The 20,699-nt window shown below is 51.4% G+C and overlaps 1 protein-coding gene across 3 annotated transcripts; it reads right to left on the bottom strand.

Moving 5' to 3' along the window:
* Positions 1-446: 446 nt before the first annotated feature.
* On the bottom strand, positions 447-20,492 carry PHLDB3 (pleckstrin homology like domain family B member 3). 3 transcript variants are annotated; one of them, XM_082606427.1, is made up of 16 exons: positions 20,395-20,492; positions 19,563-19,927; positions 18,699-18,881; positions 18,338-18,475; positions 15,012-15,140; positions 14,602-14,763; positions 13,508-13,618; positions 13,263-13,346; positions 12,834-12,944; positions 6,886-6,985; positions 6,644-6,734; positions 6,472-6,559; positions 6,036-6,092; positions 2,622-2,841; positions 1,929-2,014; positions 447-895 (listed from the first exon to the last, which is right to left on the bottom strand). In XM_082606427.1, the coding sequence occupies exons 2-16, from the start codon at positions 19,794-19,796 to the stop codon at positions 761-763; spliced, it is 1,929 nt and encodes a 642-aa protein (XP_082462553.1). In that variant the 5' UTR covers positions 19,797-19,927; positions 20,395-20,492; the 3' UTR covers positions 447-760. The 3 variants fall into 3 exon arrangements, with proteins under 3 accessions (XP_082462553.1, XP_082462552.1, XP_082462554.1); XM_082606426.1 differs by having other exon boundaries at positions 6,644-6,749; XM_082606428.1 differs by lacking the exons at positions 447-895; positions 1,929-2,014; positions 2,622-2,841 and adding an exon at positions 3,308-4,495 and having other exon boundaries at positions 6,644-6,749.
* Between the last annotated feature and the right edge of the window lie 207 nt (positions 20,493-20,699).

The following is a 20,699-nucleotide window of genomic DNA, read 5'->3' on the forward strand; positions in this document are numbered from 1 at the left end:
TGATGACCCACGATGTTCAGGAATGGGACAGGAGGGCTCAAAGGGGGGTACTTGATCCAGCTGAGGGAGTCTGGAAGGGCTTCCTGAAGGAGGGGACATCCCAATTAAGACGCGAAGAATAAGGAGCTAGGTGGTTAAGGGAAGGGCAGAGGGAATAACATATGTCATGGCCTGGAGGGCAGGAGCCTAGGAGTTCCTAGAAATTGCCAATAGCCCAGTCAGGTCCAAAAGGGTGGAAGCAGGCGGGCCCACAAACTGAAAAAACAAAATTGCCATAAGACTAAAGGACGCATGCCTCCCCACACCCCCGCCCCTCCCAGCCATGACCTTGGGGTTGAAGGTCTCCATTCCTAAAGGGTAGAACAGCTAAAGGATGCATGGTCTCCGAAGTACCCGTAACTCAGATGTCCTGCCTAGGGGTCGAGGGGCCCCGTACGCCTGTGCTGGCAACCTCAGCAGTAACCACTGTTTTTCCTCCAAGTTTAATTCGGTATCACAGGAGCACCAATAAATAGTTCCTTCCCGCCCCCGTAACCTTCCTCCCACCCGGGGCAGAGCCTCAGCGGCTGGCTTCCCGTCCGGGGAAGACACCTACAGCCCAGAACTGCGCAGCTCAGACCTGCTGTGCCCCCGAGCCCACAAAATTCCCGGGAGAGCTCCAAAGGGGCTGGCCCAGGATTTCCAGCAGTGGGCGTGGCTTCGAGGCAGCGCGTGCCGGGCAGAGCCTCGCTGGGAAGTCCCCCTGAGAGGGTCTGTTCACTCAGGGGGCGTGGTTCTCGTCCGCCGCTGTCACGATGACGTCCATCCAGATGCGCATGGCTTCTGGGCTTGGCGCCACCATGTAGAAAAGGCGTTCGTAGGTTTTGACACAGAACGTTAGGCGAGGGTTCGGGCTCTGGAATAAGAAGCAGAGTAGAGATGGTTATGAGTCCACCCTAGTTGGAATCCCAGCCTTGCTACTGATAGGCTTTGTGGGGTTGGGCAAGTTATTTAGGCTCCCTGAATGTTTCCCCATCTGTCTTCCTAAATGATGCTACCTACTTCGTTGGGTTATGAGGATTAAATGAATTAACACAGGAAGGCGCTTAGAATTATGGGAGCAAGAGGAATTCAAAAAGAGGACGGACCCATGTCCCAATCCCCCAGCCTACCTTCTCCTATATTAGAAATACAGACATTCAAATTTCCCCTCTCCCCAAAATCTAGGTTCCCCCTGGTTTGTAACTGGGAAAAACCTAGTGTCTACAACCTATTTATTGAGTACCTACTTGCCAACCCTGAATTAGGTAAATCCTTTATGTCCATTATCTGCTTCTAACCTTCTCAACTCTGAAGAAATGGGCTGAAGAGTGCCGATTCTGCAGGTGAGAAAACTAAGGCTGGAGAACCGAAGTCACTTTCCTGATGTCCCACAGCTCGGATTCCAGCCTAAGCTCTAAAAAGCCACAGTTGCTCTCCAGAGCTTTCTAAACATTGTATCAGTTTCTGGCACTGCACTTTTATTTTTATAAAAGTTCCAATTCCTGCGTTCTCTGGGGAAAAATAAATATGATATGACACCATGGGGCCCCTCACCATTTGGCAATGATGGGCAGATGCTAACGAATGATGGTCTCCTTTAGATGCTCCCAGGCTGCCTCAGTCCTCACCCTGCCCAATTCAGACATTTATTCTCAACTTGGCATCTGCGTTTGCCAAATTTCTGCTCTAAAACTTTTGTTCCAAGAAAAATATCAGTGGGCTGAGAGCCAGAGACTAAGCTCTTAATTTTTGGTCCCTGCAGTGAAACGATCTGTTGGTTTCCTGTGCTGGATGGAGTACCACTGGATGGAGTAGGGGCTGTGGGTGGCCTTTCCCAGGGATAAGATCAGGCTTGACAGCTGGGGCTCCAACCAGGAGGGCAGAGCAGCACCAAGCAGGGGCTTCACCTTGAAGGCACAGCGTAAGTGGTCGTAGTAGACTTCCTCAATGGCCTGGAAGTAGATGACGCCTTTGAGCTTGGTCTCTTCTTTGTCTGATGGAGGGAGGTGAGGGAGAAACAGAGCCAGTGAGAGGTGTGTATGGTGGGGGGAGCAGGGGAGTCACTGGGCCCAAGTCCCGAGACTGGGGTTGGGGTGAGGAACATGGTGACAGAGTCTGTAGGTCCCTAAAGTACTGTGGTTGGGAGGTGAGTGCATGTTGACGGGAGACTAGGTGGGAGACTGGTGTGGTGACTGGACAAGACCGGAGAATGAGGTCTGGGGAGTTGGAATCCTAGGTGCCCTAGTGCCTTGGCCCCTGAGAAGGGCAGGGACTCAAGGAGAGATTCAGCATCATTGATTCTCCTAGAGAGGAAGGAGGAGGGGCCTGGAACCCTAGATTTGGGGGCTGGGCACTGACAATGCTCCTCTAGGGTATCTTAGGAAAATGGGGTCTGGGGAGCCAGAGTGGTACAAAACTGTTACCCATGTTACTGAGGAGGGCTGGGTCACTAAAGGGGAAAGGGGCGGGGGATCCAGACTCGTGGGCCTAAGAGAGAAGGGGGCTGAGGGTGGGACTCCTAGGTTTCTGGGGTGAAAGTCTGTTGTGGTTTCTTCCAGGGTCCTGGGGCCCGGGTCCCAAGGCAGCCAGGGTGGGCTTACCCGTGTAGTAGGCCAGGCGGCGGGCCTGGCGGTCAAAGCAGAACCACCGCTTCTTCCAGGTCTTGATGCGGCCCCCCATCTTCACCAGGGGTCCGTGGCAGTGGCCCCCGGACACCCGTACGTGCGGGCAGCTCGCCGGGTTGTGGCCCCAGCCTTCCAGGTGTTGCCGGAGATCCAAGACCGGAGGGCCAGGAGGGCGGGATGGGGCTGTGGGCGGGGCCTGGGAAAGCAAGAGAAGGGGGCAGTGGCTTCATGGGGGCGGGGCCAGGTCCTGCAGCCTGGACGCCCCCGAGGGGTGCTGGTCAGAGTAGCTCAAGTGTAAGGCCCGGCACAGCCTTTCATTAACAATGAGGATCAAGATAATATTTCCAACAGCTAAAGTGATTAACTGACACTCTTCCCGGGGCTTTACCAGCATCCATTCCTTGACTCCCCATGGCCACCCTTGGGTCAGGGCTACTAGGAGCCCCATTTTTCAGATCAGCACACTGAAGTACAGAGAGAGAAAATAATCCACCCGAGGTCACACAGAGCTTCTAAGTGGCAGAGCTGGGTGGCAAACTCAGGTCTTCCTGACCCTAGTGCTTACCCTGAAACACCTGAGATGTGTTAGAGAAGTGATGGACCCCGGTGGGACCCTCATCTACTGTCTCTGTAAAACAGGGACCAGACAGTGAGTGATCAATAAATGAGAGCACTGTTTCCATTATTATTATTATTGTTATTGATATTACTCTTGTTGTGATGAAATTACTGATTATTACCTGTGCTAACAAAACATTTTATAGGTATAATCTCTGTGTCCCCTCAAACCCTCTTCAAGGGGTAAGTACATCATTGTCCCCATTTTACAGATGTGGAAACCAAGACTCCGAGAGGTTAAGTCACTAGGCCCAAGTCACACAGCCAGAGCTGACAAGCCAGGACTCCCCAGGCAGAGTGTCATCTCAGGAGGCCATAAAGGGGAGAAGAATGAAGGTGATCAAAGTGTCTACTGTTACAAGGCCTCGCCTGATCACACCTATGCTTCCCAAATGATCCCTGCAAAGAACAGTATGACCCCTGTGGTCAAACTGAGGCCTCAGACTTCAGCATGCAAGGGGACCCCCTAGGGATTTTGTTAAAATGCAGCCTGGGATTCAGTCATTCCGGGGTGGGGGTCTGGGGTGAGGGTGAGGTTCTGCACGTCTAACAAGCTCCCAGGGAACAGAGACGCCAATGCTGCTGGTCCATAGACCACACTCTGAGTATCAAGGGCTGAAAACACTGAAGCAAGGCCAAAGCAAGAATGGATGAGAAACAGAGGTGAGACTCATTGGATGGAGACAGGGGAGAATGAGGAGGAGGGGAAATGGGGAAGAGCCGGGGAATGCACAGGAGGGGAAGGGGTGCTTAAAAGGGCACCCACTGGGTCATCTCACCAAATCCACGCGGTAACACTACTGATCACCACGTATGGAAGGTCCCACTCTGTGGCCGGCACTGTGCCAAGTGATCACCTTGTTGCCTCTCCAAAACAACCCATTATTGCCCCCATTTGACAGACGAGGAAACTGAGACTTCTAGAGAGGAAGTGACTCACCAAGGTCACCCAGGTAGGATGTGGTGGAGCCGGGCCCCAATCCAGGACAGCAGGGATGGGCTTGGGACTGTCAGCTCCCCCACTGCTCACCCGTATCACCTCCATGGAACGCCTGCCCCTCTCGGAGCCTCAGTTTCCCTACACTGAAACTCAGCGGTTATCACAGCACCCTCCACATGGGGCCGTTTCATGGATGAGCTCGCTGCTGTCAGGCTCCCTGACCTGGTGATTCCACTTCCAGGTGCGAATCCCGGAGACACACTTGCTCACGGGCACAAGAAGGCAGCTTGAGCTGTAAGGGGGTGGGGTGGGGGGGGACAGTGCAGTCAACAGGGAACCGTTTAATAAATGATGATGCTACACAGCAGGAGGGCTTCATTTTTAGAGGCAGAGCTTATGCCTGACAACCAGGAGGCTCCACTGCCCTTCCCAATTTATTTTATTCCCGAAGGCTCCACTGCCCTTCCCAATTTATTGTATTCCCGAAGGCTCCACTGCCCTTCCCAATTTATTTTATTCCCGAACTCTTATCAGCATCTGACGTGCTACTTATCTTACTTATTGACGCTGCTTTTTGTCTCTCTCCCCTTCTAAACGCCAGCTTCTCCAAGGGCAGAGATTGTCACTTTGGTCACTGCTATATAATCCAGGGCCTACCACACAGTAGGTCCTCTGTAAATACTGGGTTGAAATGAGTAAGAAAAGGCCAAATGGTTGAGAGAACCAAAAGCAGGTTGGGAATGATGTGCTCGATTACAAGGAAAATAAATTCACCATATATGGTTTGATCGGTGTATGTAGGAAAGTATTAAAAAAAAAGATTTGAACGCTTCTCTGCGATAGAAAACACCTGCACTTCCGGAGGTAAGCTGAGGGGAACTTCACTTTCCCCAATTCTGAAGTGTTTGTTATAACAAAAAGTATTCATGTTCTTAGTGTAGGTAGAAATAAAATTTTAATAAGGAGCTAAATCCAGAGTGTGAGAAACTCTACAGGATAAGTGACTTTTCCCACAAGTTAATGGCATTTTTTAAAGCAGGAAGGGAGGACTCTATCTCAGGGATTTAAAAGACATTTTAACTAAATGCAGGGTGCATGCTTTGTTTGGATCCAGATTCAAATAACCAGCTATAAAAAGACATTTTGGAGACAATTAGGGAAATGTGAATACGGATCATGTATCAGAAAGCTGCAGAATTATTAATAATCTCATAAACTATGACAGTGGAATTTTTGTTATGTTAAAAAAAAACTTATCTATTGGAGATACATAGTGAGATATGGATGAAATGGTACAATGTCTGGAATCTGCTTCAAAATATTCCACTGCAGAGTGGGAATTAGGTGAGGATTCAGTACAACAAAGTTGGTAGGTAAAACAAGATTCAATATTGATGATCACTAGAGCTGCATGGTGGGTGGGTACATGGAGGTTTATTACCTTTGAATATGCTTGAATATTTCTATAATCAGAAGTTTTTTAAAAGAATCAAATAAATAAAACAAAAATTCAAGTAATATTTCAAAGCCCCAGCACGTGGTTACCCTCATTCTGCAGCACCTGCTGACTCTCTGACACCGGCACCCACTTACAGAAGAGGGAACCCAGGCACAGAGCATGGAGCCTGTCCCCCGAGGACATGCCATGAATACAGGCGACCCTGATGGGAACGGGAACTAGGCCTTTCGAGTTCCCCTTCCGCTTGCCAAGCCCAGGATACTTTCCTGAGCCGTTGGAGGAGCCGATAGGGTGAGATAAGACAGGGCAGAGGCCAGGGGGGCAAGACAGACCAGGGGAGTAGTGGTGGGGGAGGGTTAGGGGCGGGACTGACCATGATGGCAGGTACGGGCGGGTCTGAGGCACCTTCCGTGCTCCTTCTTGTCCCTTCCTGTGAGTGCAGAAAGAAAGCATCAACGGGAATGCTAACCAACAATAAGTGGGGAAAACGTACTGGGTTCCTGGGTCCTGAGGGAGAAGGGGTCAGGGGGTCTGGATCCTGGGGCTGAGGGAGGAGGGGCGGGGGGTCTGGATCCTGGGTCTGAGGGGGGAGGGGCCGGGGGTCTGGATCCTGGGTCTGAGGGGGGAGGGGCGGGGGTCTGGATCCTGGGTTTGAGGGGGGAGGGGCCGGGGACCTGGATCCTGGGTCTGAGGGGGGAGGGGCCGGGGACCTGGATCCTGGGTCTGAAGGGGGAGGGGCCGGGGGCCTGGATGCTGGGGCTAAGGGAGGAGGGAGGGGCTGAGGGAGGAGGGAGGGGCTGCCGTCTCACCCTGGCCTGGAGCAGCCGCTCCCTCTCTGCCACAGCCTGCCGCAGGAGCTGTTCCATTCGGGCGATGTCCGGGTAGAGGGCTCCACAACTGGGAGCAGAGAACAGAGACGGTACAGGTTACAGCAGCCCGGCCTCTTCCCACCATCTCCCCACCTTCTCCCCGATGTCTCACCTATTTCTTGGGCCACAGTTCAGCAGCTGATAGAGGGGGTGTCTCCCGGAGTCTCTGGCTGAGGGCGGGAGGGCCGAGGCCTCCAGGGCTCCTGCGGGGAGAAGGGCTGGAGGGCTGGGATGCTCCCTTGTCTAAGCCCCTCCACCTCTCCCCCAACAGAGGCATCCAGGTTCCTCCATCCTGTGCTGCAGGAGGGTGGTTAATGGGGGAAGAGCCTACGCAGGGGAGGGGTACGTACTCACCGGTACAATAGAAGGACAGAGGCCGGGGGGATGCCCTCTGGCTCACTCTCTCTCCCCTCTTCCGGGGCAGGCTTCCAGTCCTCTGGAGGCCAATGGAGCCCTGAAAACACACAAAGCCCCCGCACACAGGAAAAGATGCTCAGTCTCCACCATGAAGTTGGAGAACCGCCAAGTAAAACCACTATCTCACTGGCACAGATCAAAAAGCCACTGTAAACGTGATGCTGAGTGAAAGCAGCCAGTCACAAAGGGCCACACAGTGTAACATCCAGAATGGGCAGGTCCAGGGAGACAGGAAGTGGGTTAGCGGTTTCCAGGGCCTGGGAGGAGAGGGGAATTGAGGGGTGATGGCTAAAGGGTATGAGGTTTCTTTAGGGATAATGAATATGTTCTAAAATTGATTGTGGTGATTGCACAACTCAGTGACTATACTAAAAACCCCTGAATTGTACACTTTAAACGGGTGAATTGTAGCACAGGTGAACTATATATCTTGATAAAACTGTTAAAAAAAACCCCAAAAGCCCGCAGTGTTGGTGGGAGTGTGTGAAACCCAGGTGCGCTCCCACAATGCTGGGGGCCATTTTATTGGAACAACCGTTATGGAGCCCAGTTTGGCTCTTTTTTTAAAGTCAATGAAAAAAAAAAAGAAAAAGAAAAAGAAAAACAAACAAAAACAGAAAAGAAAATCAAAATGACAAATGCATAGGTATCTTTGAGCCCCAATTCCACTTCTAGGGCTATATCTGTGGAGACACTCAGACGTGCAAAATGACCTGATTTCAAGGTTAATCCCCACAGATGCCCAGAGACCACCTAAGTGCCCATCAAAAGGAGGCAGGGATAAACTAGGGATCATCTGCATGGAGGAAAACTCCAAAGCGTATGAAAAGGAGGAGGATGCTGTTTATATCAGACAGAATAACATCCAAGATAAAAGCAAGTATGGAACAGTGCAAAGAGAATACCACCTACGCATAAAAAGAGGGGGAAAGTGTATACATGACTGTTTAAATACAGAGGATCTCTGGGAAGATGGGAGACACTAGTAACCCTGGCCACCCCTGGGAGGTGAACTGTGTGGATGAAAACAGTGGTGGGAAAGGTCTTTTCTCTGAATATCCTCCCATGACCTTTGAACTTGGAATAAAAGGAATATTAGCTTAAAAAGTAATAATAATAAACATGATAACCAAATGCAACCTGTGTTCCTAGATCAGAAAAAAAATTTTTTTTTCTTTTTTTGTTTTTTGCTTAAAAGAAAAACATTTGTGGGACAACTGGCAAAAATATGAATCACATCTGTGGACTTGAATAATATTGTCTCAATGGTAGCTTCCTGAATGTGATTGCTGTACTGTTGTTATGTACGAGAATGGCCTTGACCTTAGGTAATAAAAGTAGAAGTATTTAGGGGTAAAGGGGAATCATGCTTCAGAAAAGAATAAACTGTGTGTGTGTATGTGGGTGGGTGTGTACAGAGAGAGAATAAGAAAGCAAATGTCAAATGTGGTAAAATGTTAATCACAGAATCTGGGTGACAGGTATGCAGGAATTCTTTTTACTATTCCTGCAATTTCTGTAAGTCTTAAATCATTTCAAAATAAAAAAACTACCAAAAAAATGAAAACAAAATTATTTGAGAGTAATAAAGACAGAAAACTGAAATCATCTCTTAAAGAAAAAAACAGCAAAAACTCTGCCTGGATAATAAAAATAAATAAGTTGCATAATTTGAACACCAGTAGGGATACTCACTGCTCAAATATATGTAGCCACAAGTTAATAATAATACTAAAATAAAAATTGAATTGGTCACCTTGGAGGATGCAGGAGAACCAACTCTATTCTGAAGACAGGAGAATGAAGTGAAACCATCAAGCATTTTCCCTGCATTTCTTACAAAAACCACATCCTTGGGTAACCAAATAAGTCCCTCTTTTTTTTTTTCTTTGGCTGCACCACCCGGCATGTGGGATCTCAGTTCCCCTCCAGGAGAAGCTCGGAGTCCTAACCACTGGACCGCCAGGGACCCCCTGGATGTGATTTTCTAGTTCGTATTATTTTAAAACGTTTTTTAGAATAGTGACCAATATTTATCAAGGGCCTAACAGTGTACTTGGCCCTCGGCAGACCCATTTAAGCTTATAAAAGCCCTGGGAGTCGGGAAGGTTTCGCTCTGCTTCACAAAGAGGAAACCGAGTCCCAAGTTCCTGTGGTTCTTCACTCTTTCCTTCCTTCAACTGATATTCCCAGCACTCCCCAGCTGAGAGACCTTAGATTGTTGGCACTGAGGGAAAAGGTGGGTAAGAGAGACCAAAGCCTTGTCACCACGGCGCTGACATTGTAGGAACTGAATGAGCCATCGTACAAATAAGTGTATCATCAGAAACTGCTGTGAGTGAAGAGTGTGTTACAAAAGGGTGATATAAAAAAGGATCACCTTCCAACTGGAAGACCAGGAAGAGCCTTCTGAACGCTGAACCTAAGGCCCAAAAGATAAGAGCTGGCCAGGGGAAATTCCCTGAGAGTCCAGCGGTTAGGACTCCGGGCTTTCATTGCCAAGGGCCTGGCTTCGATCCCTCGTCAGGGAACTAAGATCTCACAAGCCCTGTGGCAGGGCCACACACACAAAAAGTTGGCCAGGGGGAGACTGAGGGGAAGGGTGTTCCAGGCGGCAGGATCAGCAAGTGCAAAGGCCCTGAGGGAGGAACAAGTATGGGGTGGTGGTGGGTCAGTGCTCCTGCAGCTGAGCAGGCAGTACAGGGAGGGGGATGGCGAGAGGTGGGCAGGGGTCAGATCACACAGGGACTTGTGGGCCATGGTGAGGAGACTGGGGGAATCATGGGAGGCTTTTGGTGGGAAGAACTGAAGTAGGAGGGATGAAGATCACTCTGGCTGTTGTTTGGGGAATAAATTATTGGGAGACAAGAACTAAAATAGAGAAAATCAGTGAGGAGGCTGGTATAGGGTCACTAAAACCAGAAAGGAGGGTGGGAGTGGGTGGAATAAGAATGATAATAATTACAATAATACCAATCAATATAACTCTAATCAGAGTAACAGGTGCCCACATTACTGAGCACCTGTTATGTGCCAGGCATCACACTACGAGTTTTAATGCCTTAACCAATGAATGCTGTTATTATTCCCATTTGGCAGCTAAGTAAATTGAGGCACAGAGCTGTGTCTAAGGTCAGCCAGCTAGGAAGTAGCAGAACAGGTACTGGAACCCAAGGTACTCTTAGTCATCACATGATCCTGGCAAGAAGGTATAGAATTTGAGAAGGATTTAATAGGACTTGGAGGGAGAGAGAGGAAGGGGCAAGGAGGAGTCATTTGTTAATCCCTGCATTCATTTATCCACTTGTTTACTGTTTATCTGGCTGAGTAAATACACACTCCCTGGGCTCCTCGTGTATCCCGAGGTCCCCGGTCGCTCCCTCTGAGCTGGAGCTAACCAGTCACCCACTTAGGTTCTGAAGGATCCCTGAGAAATCCTCATCTCCCGAAAGGCACAGGCTGTGGAAACAGGCAGCCTGGCTTCAAACCTAGCTCTGCTGCTTAGCTGGGTGTGTGACTCTGGTAAGTCACGGCTCTTCTCAGGGAGATTCTCCCTCTGTAAAGTGAGCAACGTCCTGCTGCCCTGCCATGGCTGATGCAAGGATTCAATAAGTGACCTCATGCAAAACACACAAAAGAGTGCCCAGCACGGCCACCAGCATCCAGGGGTCAGTGTCTGGCTCCCAGGTGACACCCAGGTGCAAGGTGGGTATGGGATCCACGCCGGTGGGTACAGGGTCCACCTGGCCTTAGAAGTTCCATGTACACAGGAGTCAATGACTCAGGTAACACCTCTATAGGAATGGACCCAGCTTCCCACCAAGTATTTATAGATATGCAATTTACTTATAAGGGTCATATTTACCCTAAGTCACGTTGCCTGGCAACACAGCTGACAATCCACCTTTATCAAGCTTCCAGCTAGAAAGTTACAAAAGCTCTGCTAACCCTTTACCCAGATAATAATAGGACCTACTTCTGTAGGTTCTTCTGAGCAAAAAATAAAATTATATATACATAAAATTTCATGAATATGTAATGTATATTATTGAATTGTATATCCATGAAACAATAATTATATAATATATTATTAGTATACAATAATATAATATACATTAGGTTGAAGCACTTCAAACTGTCAGTATTTGACGGTTTCTCACCTCCAAATAATAGCAGCTTCATGTGGCTCAAAGGCATAAGATGGCTTTGAGCAGACCCTGGCCTACATTAAGCTCTTAAAATTAATATTAATATGAATATTGTTAATATTCATTAATAAGATAATGTTGCATATTATATTAGACAATATAAACAATTAAATATTATGACAATATAATTAATTAGATAATAATTGATATTAACTTGTTATTATTATTGTGGGTACAAAGACACACATACATGGATCTTCATAACAGCATTGCTTAAACTGCAAAAAAGCTCCAATCACTATCCTCAGAGAGGGGGCTGGCTCAGTGCCTCCGCACAGTAGAACTGTGTGCCACGCAGGAGCTCAGAGTGGTTCAGAGCCTAGGGTTCAAATCCCAGCTCTGCCACATACTAGCTGGTTAAGAAACGTCCCCTTTCTGCCTCAGTTTCTTCATCTATAAAATGGAAAGAAGAACCCAACTTGTAGAGTTGTTGCAAAGACTAAATGAGTGAATCCACGTGAGGCATTTGAAACAGTGCCTGGCACGCTATGAAGACTCCACAAATGTTAACTGTCATTATGATTGTTATTGTTTGTATCATAATTACAGATCCACTGAAAAGGAAGCGGCAGCTCTAAATGTATCAGTGGAAAACAATCTCCACAACAGAGTCTTAAGCTAGAAAATAAAAGCCAACTAGTAGCTAATAGACATGTTTCTGAAAAAAACATTTACAGATAGAACAAGAGCTCCCAATTTCTAAGCGCTGGCCCTCTATCCACACGACTGAAACAAAACTCTTTTCATTGACTATTCACCCCTACCTCACACATAGCACTCTGCCACTGTCTACTCTATTTCATTTTAAAAGTTGGTAGCCAGGGCCTCCCTGGTGGCGCGGTGGTTGAGAGTCCGCCTGCCGATGCAGGGGATACGGGTTCGTGCCCCGGTCTGGGAGGATCCCATATGCCGCGGAGCGGCTGGGCCCGTGAGCCATGGCCGCTGGGCCTGCGCGTCCGGAGCCTGTGCTCCGCGGCGGGGGAGGCCACAACAGTGAGAGGCCCGCATACCGCAAAAAAAAAAAAAAAAAAAAAAAGTTGGTAGCCAAACTTCCTTGGTGGTCCAGTGGGTGACACACTCCACACTCCCAATGCTGGGGGCCCAGGTTCCATCCCTGGGTTCCATCCCTGGTCGGGGAACTAGATCCTGTAGGCCGCAACTAAGAGTCCGCATGCCACAACTAAAAAAGATCCCACATTCTGCAACAAAGATCCCGCGGGCCGCAACTAAGACCCGGTGCAGCCAAAATAAATAAATAAATAAATATTAAAAAAAGAAAAGTTGGTAGCAACATACTTAATAAATGTTTTAACCCATTAATCAGCTGGGATCCCCGGCTTTAAGAAGATCTGGAAGAAAGGATATTCAAGAAAAAAGTAGCTGCCCTGCATTTGGGGAGGGAGCCAGGGGCCAGTGGGGTGGGGAGAGGAGGCCTTCTTATCAATATGCCCTGTTGGGTGGCTTTTAAAATTTACACCTGGGTGGGCACAGTCCCATTTCTCCAGGGGAGGGGTGGGGTGTTAGGCATAAGAAAGAAAACGAATAATAAAGCTGGAGGCTGATAAACATTAATACCACTTGATCAGCCTTCCCTCTCCCCCAGGCCCACTGCAGAGAAAGCCACAGTTACCAGCGAGACCCGGGGAGACCCGGGGTGACGAGGCATTGGGGGGGCACCTGGAGGGAGCTGTGAACGGAGAAGAGGCAGGAAGAGGTGGCGGCCGCAGCGTGAGCAGTGGGGTCCTGGAGAACCAGCAACTTGTGGTCTGTCTTCTGGGTGAACAGGAGCTGCATGAGAACAGGTCGGGTGGCTGGCCGCTGGAAGGATGCTCTGGCCCGTGCCTCCAGAGCCAGCCCATTTCTTGGATGGAAAAACAAAGGCTCAAGGTCCCAAGAGAGCTGAAATGTGGTCTCAGGGAGGGAGGACTATGGGCAGAAATGGCTGGTTCCCTGAGGAGGAGGACCTGGAGGTTGGACCTCCTGGGTCCCAGGGGGAAAAGGGATTAGGGGTTGAGAATCGTGGATCCCAAGGGAGAAGGGGGCAGGGGGCCTGGACTCCCGGGTCTGAGGGAGGAGGGGGATGACAGGCACATGAAATCCCCATACCTTGGTGAGGGCCTGGTTGGGCTCAGAGAAGTCCCTGCCAGGGTTTCCCTGAAGGCAATTGAGCTTGAGCAGCCTGCTCCGTTCCTACAGGGGAGCAAGACATCAACGGCTGCCGCACCTCAGGGTCGCAAAGGGCCATCCCAGCAGCTCTCCCTGATGCCAGGAGACATCTGGGGTGCAGGGAGGCAATGGGATGCCCCAGGGGGAAGTGAGGAAAGTAGGACAGGTGCCTGGGGTGAACTTACCTGGGTCAGGGCCTGAAGGGCCTCCTCCTTCTTCTGGCTCAGCTCCCGGCTCTCAGCTGCCATCTGCTCCCCCAGTGACTTGAGCTGCTCCTCCAAGACCTGGATCTGGCGCTGCAGGGCACCCCCCAGAGGCCTGGTTACTCAGCTGCCCCAGGGTCCCTGGGCTGGTTCCCACAGAATCAGGTCCTCCTTGAGAGCTTGGGGTTTGCTCCACCCCATGACAGAGACCCTGGCATTGGGGTGCCTGGGAGGGGGTGGGGGACTTCGAGTTAACCTCCGTGGTGTCCTCCTCCCCTTTGCAGGGTCCAGAGAGACTTGAAGTGAGTTGGAGGGATGGAGGATCCAAAATCCAGAGACCGAGGAAGACAGAGACCCAGAGAAAGTCACCGTTGCCAAGAACAGAGAGAGAAAGAAAGGGAAAGACAGAGACAAACCAGAAGAGATACAGAAAAGAACCAAGACAGACCCCAAAAGACAGAGATGCAGGGACAAGACAGAAACAGAACAGAAACAGACAGAAGCCGTGAGACAGAAATGGGAAAAGAGACAGTGACAGGAAGAAGATCCAGAAATAGAGGCGGGGAAAGGAGACCCACATTAGAACTTTCTCATCCAAAACCCTGGGAACCTTTGTATTAAATACAGTCAAAATGTCGCTTTCTCCAGTGGGACTTGTCAGACCCTTGAATGTGAAGCCCCCAGAAAGGACTAGTGAGGCATCATTTGGGATGAGGACTTGAGAGGCAGGGAGCCTAGTGGCGGAGACCTAGTGGGTTCAGATCCCAGCGCTGTCCTTTATGAACTAAGTGACCTTGGAAAAGATTACTTGAGCACCTTGACCTTGAGTTTCTTCACTTATAAAATAGGAAAAAATATTAAGACATGTCTCCCAGGATTGTTGTAAGGATTCAATGACTCAACACGCGTGAAACATTTAGGACCGTGCCCAGCACATGGTAGATGCTCAATAAATGTCAGCAACTGTCATTACTACTTTGAAGTATGTGACACAGGGAAGACACGAGAACAAAGGAGGAAGCAGAGAAGACAGAGGGCAACGGCGAGGGAGGCAGGGCTAGCCCAGCCCGACTCACCCTGTGCTGCATCACGCTGGCCTGGAGCTCCTGGACCTTGGGGTCCAGTGCCCGGGCCCTGGGACTGTCCCAATCCTCCTCCTCCCACTGGCTCTCCCGCTCCAGCTGCCGGAATTCCAGGTCCTCGTAGGCATGCTGGGCCACATCCAGCTGTTCCCTCATCTGTGGGGGAAACACAAAAAGGCTGGAGGCCTGGACCCCTAGGAACCAGGAGGGTAGTGGGCTGGGGCCAGGAATCCTGGGCAATGAGGGAGGAGGGGGCTGAGGATCTAGATTCCAGAGTCCTGGGGGTTAGGGAGCTGGGGCCCGAGCTACTAGGTGGGTGGGGAAGCAGAGGACTGAGGGCCCGGATGTCTGGGTCCTGAGTGGCCTGGACACCAGGTCCCTGAGTGGGTCCAGCGGACCCTCACCTCCTGCACTCCCTGCAGAAGCCGCTCACGCTGGTCTTCCGGCTGCAAGTCGAGCTGCCCCTGGGCCTCCCGGAGTCTCTGGCGAAGACCCTCCACACGGTCCCGCTCCTGGCTCAGGTGCCTCTGTTCCTGAATGAACAACCAGGCTCTTAGCCTCAGCCTGAGCACAGGGAGGGAAACAGAGGCCAGCGGGGGCCAGGCCAGCCAGATCTCAAATCCCTCCCTGTCTGGGGTGTTGGCTCCATGAGGGCAGGGACCCTGTCTGTCTGGTTCACACTTACACAGGCCCACCCAGGGCAGGTGTCAAGTAAACAGCTGTTTAAGGAATGAATGAGGGGACAGATGAATGGATAAGGAAGATGTGGTGTATTTATACACGATGGAATATTACTCAGCCGTTAAAAAAATGAAATAACACTATTTGCAGCAACACGAATGGAACTAGAGATGATCACACTACGTGAAGTAAGTCAGAAAGAGAAGGACAAATGCCATATGATATCACTTCTATGTGGAATCTAAAATATGGCACAAATGAGCTAATCTACGAAACAGAAACCGACTCATGGTCATAGAGAACAGACTTGTGGCTGCCAGGGTTGGAGATGGGGGAGGGATAGATTGGGAGTTGGAGTTAGCAGATGCAAACTATTATATACAGAATCGATAAAAAACAAGGTCCTACTATATAGCACAAAGAACTATATTCAATATACTGTGATAAACCATAATGGGAAAGAATATGATAAAGAATGTATATATATATACGTATAACTGAATCACTTTGCTGTACAGCAGAAATTAACACAACATTGTAAATCAACTACATTTCCATTAAATAAGTTAAAAAAAAAATGAATGAGGGAATGAATGCAAAACATATCCAGGCTGGGTGATTGATACTGGGGACCCAGAAGGGGGTTTGACCTGGGCCCTGTGCTCCAGCAGGAGACACAGCCAGTTACAGTCTGGGACAATCAGGGCAGTGAAACACAGAGACTGTGGGAACCCAGAACACGGGGAGCAACTTCTGCTGGGGTAATCCTAGGCTTCCTGGATGTGAGGATTTTAAGGTGAGCCTCAAAAAAACAGGGAGTATTTGGGAATTCCCTGGCGGTTCAGTGGTTAGGGCCCCATGCTTCATTACAGGGGGCATGGGTTTGACCCCCAGTCAGGGAACTAAAATCCCACATGCTGTGTGGTGTGGCAAGGAAAAAACAAAACAAACAAACAGGGAGCATTTAGACTGGTGGAGATAGAGGGGGCTGGAAGGGCATTTTGGATAGAGGGGAACAGCATGGAGCAAATGAATGGAAGTTGAAAAGTACAGGAAGTGTAGGGACAGACTCTGGTCAAGAAGGGAGAAGGTGGGATAGAGGGAAGAGATGGGGGGCACAGGTGGGACATGACAGTGGAAAGGCAGGCAAGGTGCAGCTCACATTCGGTTTGGCCCACCAGGCTGAGGAGCCCTTATCCTGGGGCAATGGGGAGCCATGGAAGGATTGAAAGGATCTAGGTGTGGAATCATCCTTCTGGGAGATAGGCTTGAGGGCTTGAGACCAGCTCCTTCATGAGTTCTCCAAGCAGTGAGAGTGAGGTGAGGTCTGAGCAGTGCAAATGTAAAGGAGACAGACTAGAAAGAGAGGTTCAGGGAGCACAAAGAACAGGACATGGTGACCGACAGGCTTGCGGTGAGAGATAAGGAGGCACGCAGAGCGAGGCTCAGGACTCTGACCTGGTGGCCAAAGGGACAGTGAGACAGGGACAGTGTGGAAAAGGGAGTTACTGAGGTCCGCTTTGGATAAGGTGAATGAGAAGGGGCCAGACTCCTGAGTCTGAGGGAGGAGGGGCTGGGGGCCTGGATCCTGGGTCTGGGGGAGGAGGGGCTGGGGGCCTGGACTCCTGGGTTAGAGGGAGGAGGGGCTGGGGTCTGGAATCCCAGGTCCTGGGGGAGGAAGGAGCATCTAGAAACCAGTACCCTAGGAAGCGGGACACGTAGGTCTACATTTTGAGAGAGAAATCAGGGCTGGGAGAAATATAGGCTCTTTGAAGTAAATAAAGACTCAGGACCCAGCCCCAGGAAATTCCAATATATAAGGGCAAAGAGAGAGTTTGATGGAATTACAAAGTTACCATTTTTCAACCTATAGTGCCAACTGGTCCAAGCAATGACCACCAATGGATGTTAAAGCCTTTAGGTAAATAATTATTACGAAGGGATCAGACTGACCTCACTGAGGTTTGGAGGACCAGAGACAATGTCCCCCTGACCCAGCACACAGGAAGCACTACAGCACATCTAAATTTGACCCAGCCTCTACATCTAACCAACCACCTGCTTCCAGGAAGAGAAATGAGATAAAGGACACCCCAGGCATGCAACCGGTCACACACTGACCATGGAACAGAAGACTTGGTTTCTCCAACAAATAGTACAGTAGGCAGGGACCATTAGAGGTGAAACAACACACACAAGGCATTTCACCAACTACAATATACTGGCCTTTGGGGGACCGGATTCAAACAGCCAACTGTTAACTGGTTTTGAGACAATCTCAGACCCATGAAAACTGACTGGAAATGAGACGGTATTAAGAACTTATTAATCCTTCAGGTGTGATAATGATATAGGGATAATGTTTTTGTTTTTGTTTTTTTGCGGTACGCGGGCCTCTCACTGTTGTGGCCTCTCCCGTTGCAGAGCACAGTCTCCGGACGTGCAGGCCCAGCGGCCATGGCTCACAGGTCCAGCCGCTCCGCAGCATGTGGGATCCTCCTGGACCGGGGCACGAACCCACGTCCCCTGCATCGGCAGGCAGACTCTCAACCACTGCGCCACCAGGGAAGCCCAGGATAATGTTTTTTAAAAGGAGTTCTTATCTATAAGATAAGAACTAAAGCATTTACAGGCAATATGATGTCTGGGATTGGCTTTCAAAACTAGGGACAGGGAAGCCAATTGGGGGATAGGAAACAGGAATGGAGGATTAATCCCTGCTGAAGCTGGGGCGCACGCCACCTGGCAGTCCGTCTGACTACTCTATTTTTGTTGGTTTGATGTTTTTCACAATATAACATTTAAAGAGCAAAGAGAGATGGGGCAAAGGAAGATGAACCGGTGAGTCAGGCCCCAAAGTCATGGACAAGGAGGGAGGAGGGAAACAGGAAGAGGCATAGGCCCACTCCCCCCCCCCCCGCCCCCAGCCCAGGGATCCCCTTTTGGGGAATGGGGATAACCTCAGGGCCCAGGGCCCAGAAGCACCGCAAGGAATGTCTGTCCAACAAGGAAGAAAACTGAGGAGGAAGACCCAGCAGGGCAAACAGACCTGTTCCCGCTGATCTTGGACGCCCTTTTCTGAGTCCACCTGCTGCCCCAGCAGCTCCCAGAGCTGCTCCTCCTTGCGCCAGACGGCCACTCGCTCCCCAGCCAGTTCACCGCGAAGCAGGGTCACCTCCACCTCCATCTGCGAAGAAAATACAAGGACTGGGACCCAGAGGCCTGGCTCTGAGTAGGAGGGGGCTGGGGGCTCGGTCGCCTGGGTCTGAACGAGGGACCTGTGAATCGTAACTCCTGGATTCGGAGAGAGGATGGAGCTGGGCTCCCGCAGTTGGAAAGGACCGGGAGTCTGGCCTTGCGGGGCTCCCCGAGAGCTGGAGGCAGAATTCCCAAGAGGTCTGCAGCCTCACCTGGATCCTCAGTTCCTTCCTCTGACGCTGTAGCTCCCTCACTCGCTGCTCCATCAAAGCTACGCGAGTCAGTGCCTCCAACTGCTGGGCTTGAAGCCGCCGCCCCGCCCCTCGCACCTCTTCCACAGCCTGAGAGGCTGCGGGTGGCGTGGCCGGGATCTGAACGGAAGGCGAAGCCTCCACCTGCGGTTGAAGAGGGCGTGGTCAATTGGGGAGGACTCGCCCCTGCAGTCACTAAATAGGTCTGTTCTCCATCCCAAACATCCCCTCAGGCGGTCTGAGTCGGCTTTTAACTCTACCACCAAGTTCTTTTAATTCAAGGAGGGGTAGGTGCAGGTCCGGAGACCGCTCGGCCCCGGAAGGTGGCCCAGGGGCTCGCAGTCCGGGGAGGGGCACAGAGCCGACACAAGGATGGTGTTTCTTTTTCATTATCCAGTTCCCATTCTCTTGGCGTCACGTCTTCGAAGGTCCTGCATCTCTTTCTCTCCCCCCGGGTCTCCTTGAGTCTTTCCCCCTTTTCTCTGGGCTTCATCTTCCTGACCCAGTATCTGTCTTCCGTCTCTGAATCGCTATTTCTCTTTCTCCCTCGGAGTATCTCCCCCTCTCAAGGTTTCTCTGTCTCTATTTCTGTTTCTCTGAGCATCTTTGTTTCTGAGTTTTTGTCTGTGTCTCTATCTCCATCTCTCTGAGTCTCTGTCTCTGGTCTTTCAGTGTCTCTAACTCTTTTGGGTCTTTGTCTCTCAGTCTCCCTGTCTCTGGGTCTCTGTCTATCTGGTCTTTCTATACCTGTCTCTCTGTCTCTGTCACCCGTTTGGGTCTGTCTCTCTGGGTCCCCCCGTGGCTCTCGCCCTCCGGGTCCCTCACCGCATCGCGGCTGCTCTCCGTGCTGCTGCCTTCTCCCACTTCTTCCTCTTCCTCCGTCTGCTGCTCTGCCCCTTGGCCGCTCGGAAGCTCTGCTGGGGCCTCGGGCACCTCCTGCTCGCGGGAGTCCTCGGGGAGCTCACGGGGCTGGGCGGCCCCTTGAGAAAGGACCTCCGCGTCGCACTCGGGGACCGCGGGCGGCGGGGTCCCCTCGTCCGGGCTGCTCCGTGTCCCCATGGCCTCTGCGGACTCCTGTCGGGTGGGCGGAGCCTGGAGTTCGGGGGGCGTGGTCCGGTAGCGTGGGGGCGGGGCCCAGGAGGGTTCAAGGCCCCGCCCGAAAGCTCTGGAGAGCGCTCCAGAGGCGGGGCCTAAGAGTTCAAAGGAGGCGACTGAGCATTACGGAGGCGCGGCCTGGAGTTTCTAGGGGCGGGGTTCGATGGCTCCTAGGGCGTCACTCCCCCGGAGGCTTGACTAGAATTTGAGTCCGGGGTCCTAGTCCGCCCCCTACCGGTTTCTCCCTGCTATCCAGGTGTCAAGCCTTGTACTCTCCCAGCAGCCCTGCACAATCCCTTGGACCACTTTAAAGGGACCCCAACACCTTCTCCTTCGCGGACTCAGGAGTCGGGTTCCGCCGCGTCCTCTCTGGAGCCCAGCTCAGCTCCGACCCCACTGTGCAAGGGAGCGGGCCCCCTACCGCCTCAGCGAGGGATCCAGGAGTCGGGGCTCCTGGTCTCCCTCTCTCTGGACGAACCAGGGGCCTTGAATCCTCGGCTCCTCCCGGAGGTAGATTCCAGAACTCCAGCCCCCTCCACCACCCAAGCCCCGGCCCCCTCACCGGCTCAGGCTTCGGCGCGCTCCCTTCTGCGCTCCGGCGCTGCAGTTTCTGCCCACTAGACAGGTGAGGGAGGAGAGAGAGGCTACTCTGTCCTCCTTCCCAGCAGCCCGGAAGTGGAGGGGGGACAACAGGTCCAACAGCTCTCGAGGGAGGAGGGAGCGACCAGCTTTGCCCCGCCCGCAGCCGCAGCATCCGGCCATCCCGGCCCCACTCTCGGAAAGCCCAGCATGACGACCCCCCAACTCTGCCTCCAGCGCCCCCATTCCTCCCCCCTGGAGGGCCAGGCGCCTTGGTTACCTATGTAT

The sequence above is a fragment of the Mesoplodon mirus genome (genome assembly GCF_964341445.2).
Source record: "Mesoplodon mirus genome assembly, chromosome: 19".
In the NCBI taxonomy this organism is placed as follows: Eukaryota; Metazoa; Chordata; class Mammalia; order Artiodactyla; family Ziphiidae; genus Mesoplodon; species Mesoplodon mirus.

What these genes read in the sequence shown, in the direction of transcription:
- PHLDB3 (XM_082606426.1), bottom strand. Translation starts at nt 19,796, where the DNA reads ATGGGGACACGGAGCAGCCCGGACGAGGGGACCCCGCCGCCCGCGGTC. An exon ending in CCAGCGTGATGCAGCACAGG is followed by an intron (nt 13,619 to 14,601) that starts GTGAGTCGGGCT and finishes GGTGCCCTGCAG; the next exon opens with CGCCAGATCCAGGTCTTGGA. An exon ending in ACTTACGCTGTGCCTTCAAG is followed by an intron (nt 896 to 1,928) that starts GTGAAGCCCCTG and finishes TTCTTATTCCAG; the next exon opens with AGCCCGAACCCTCGCCTAAC.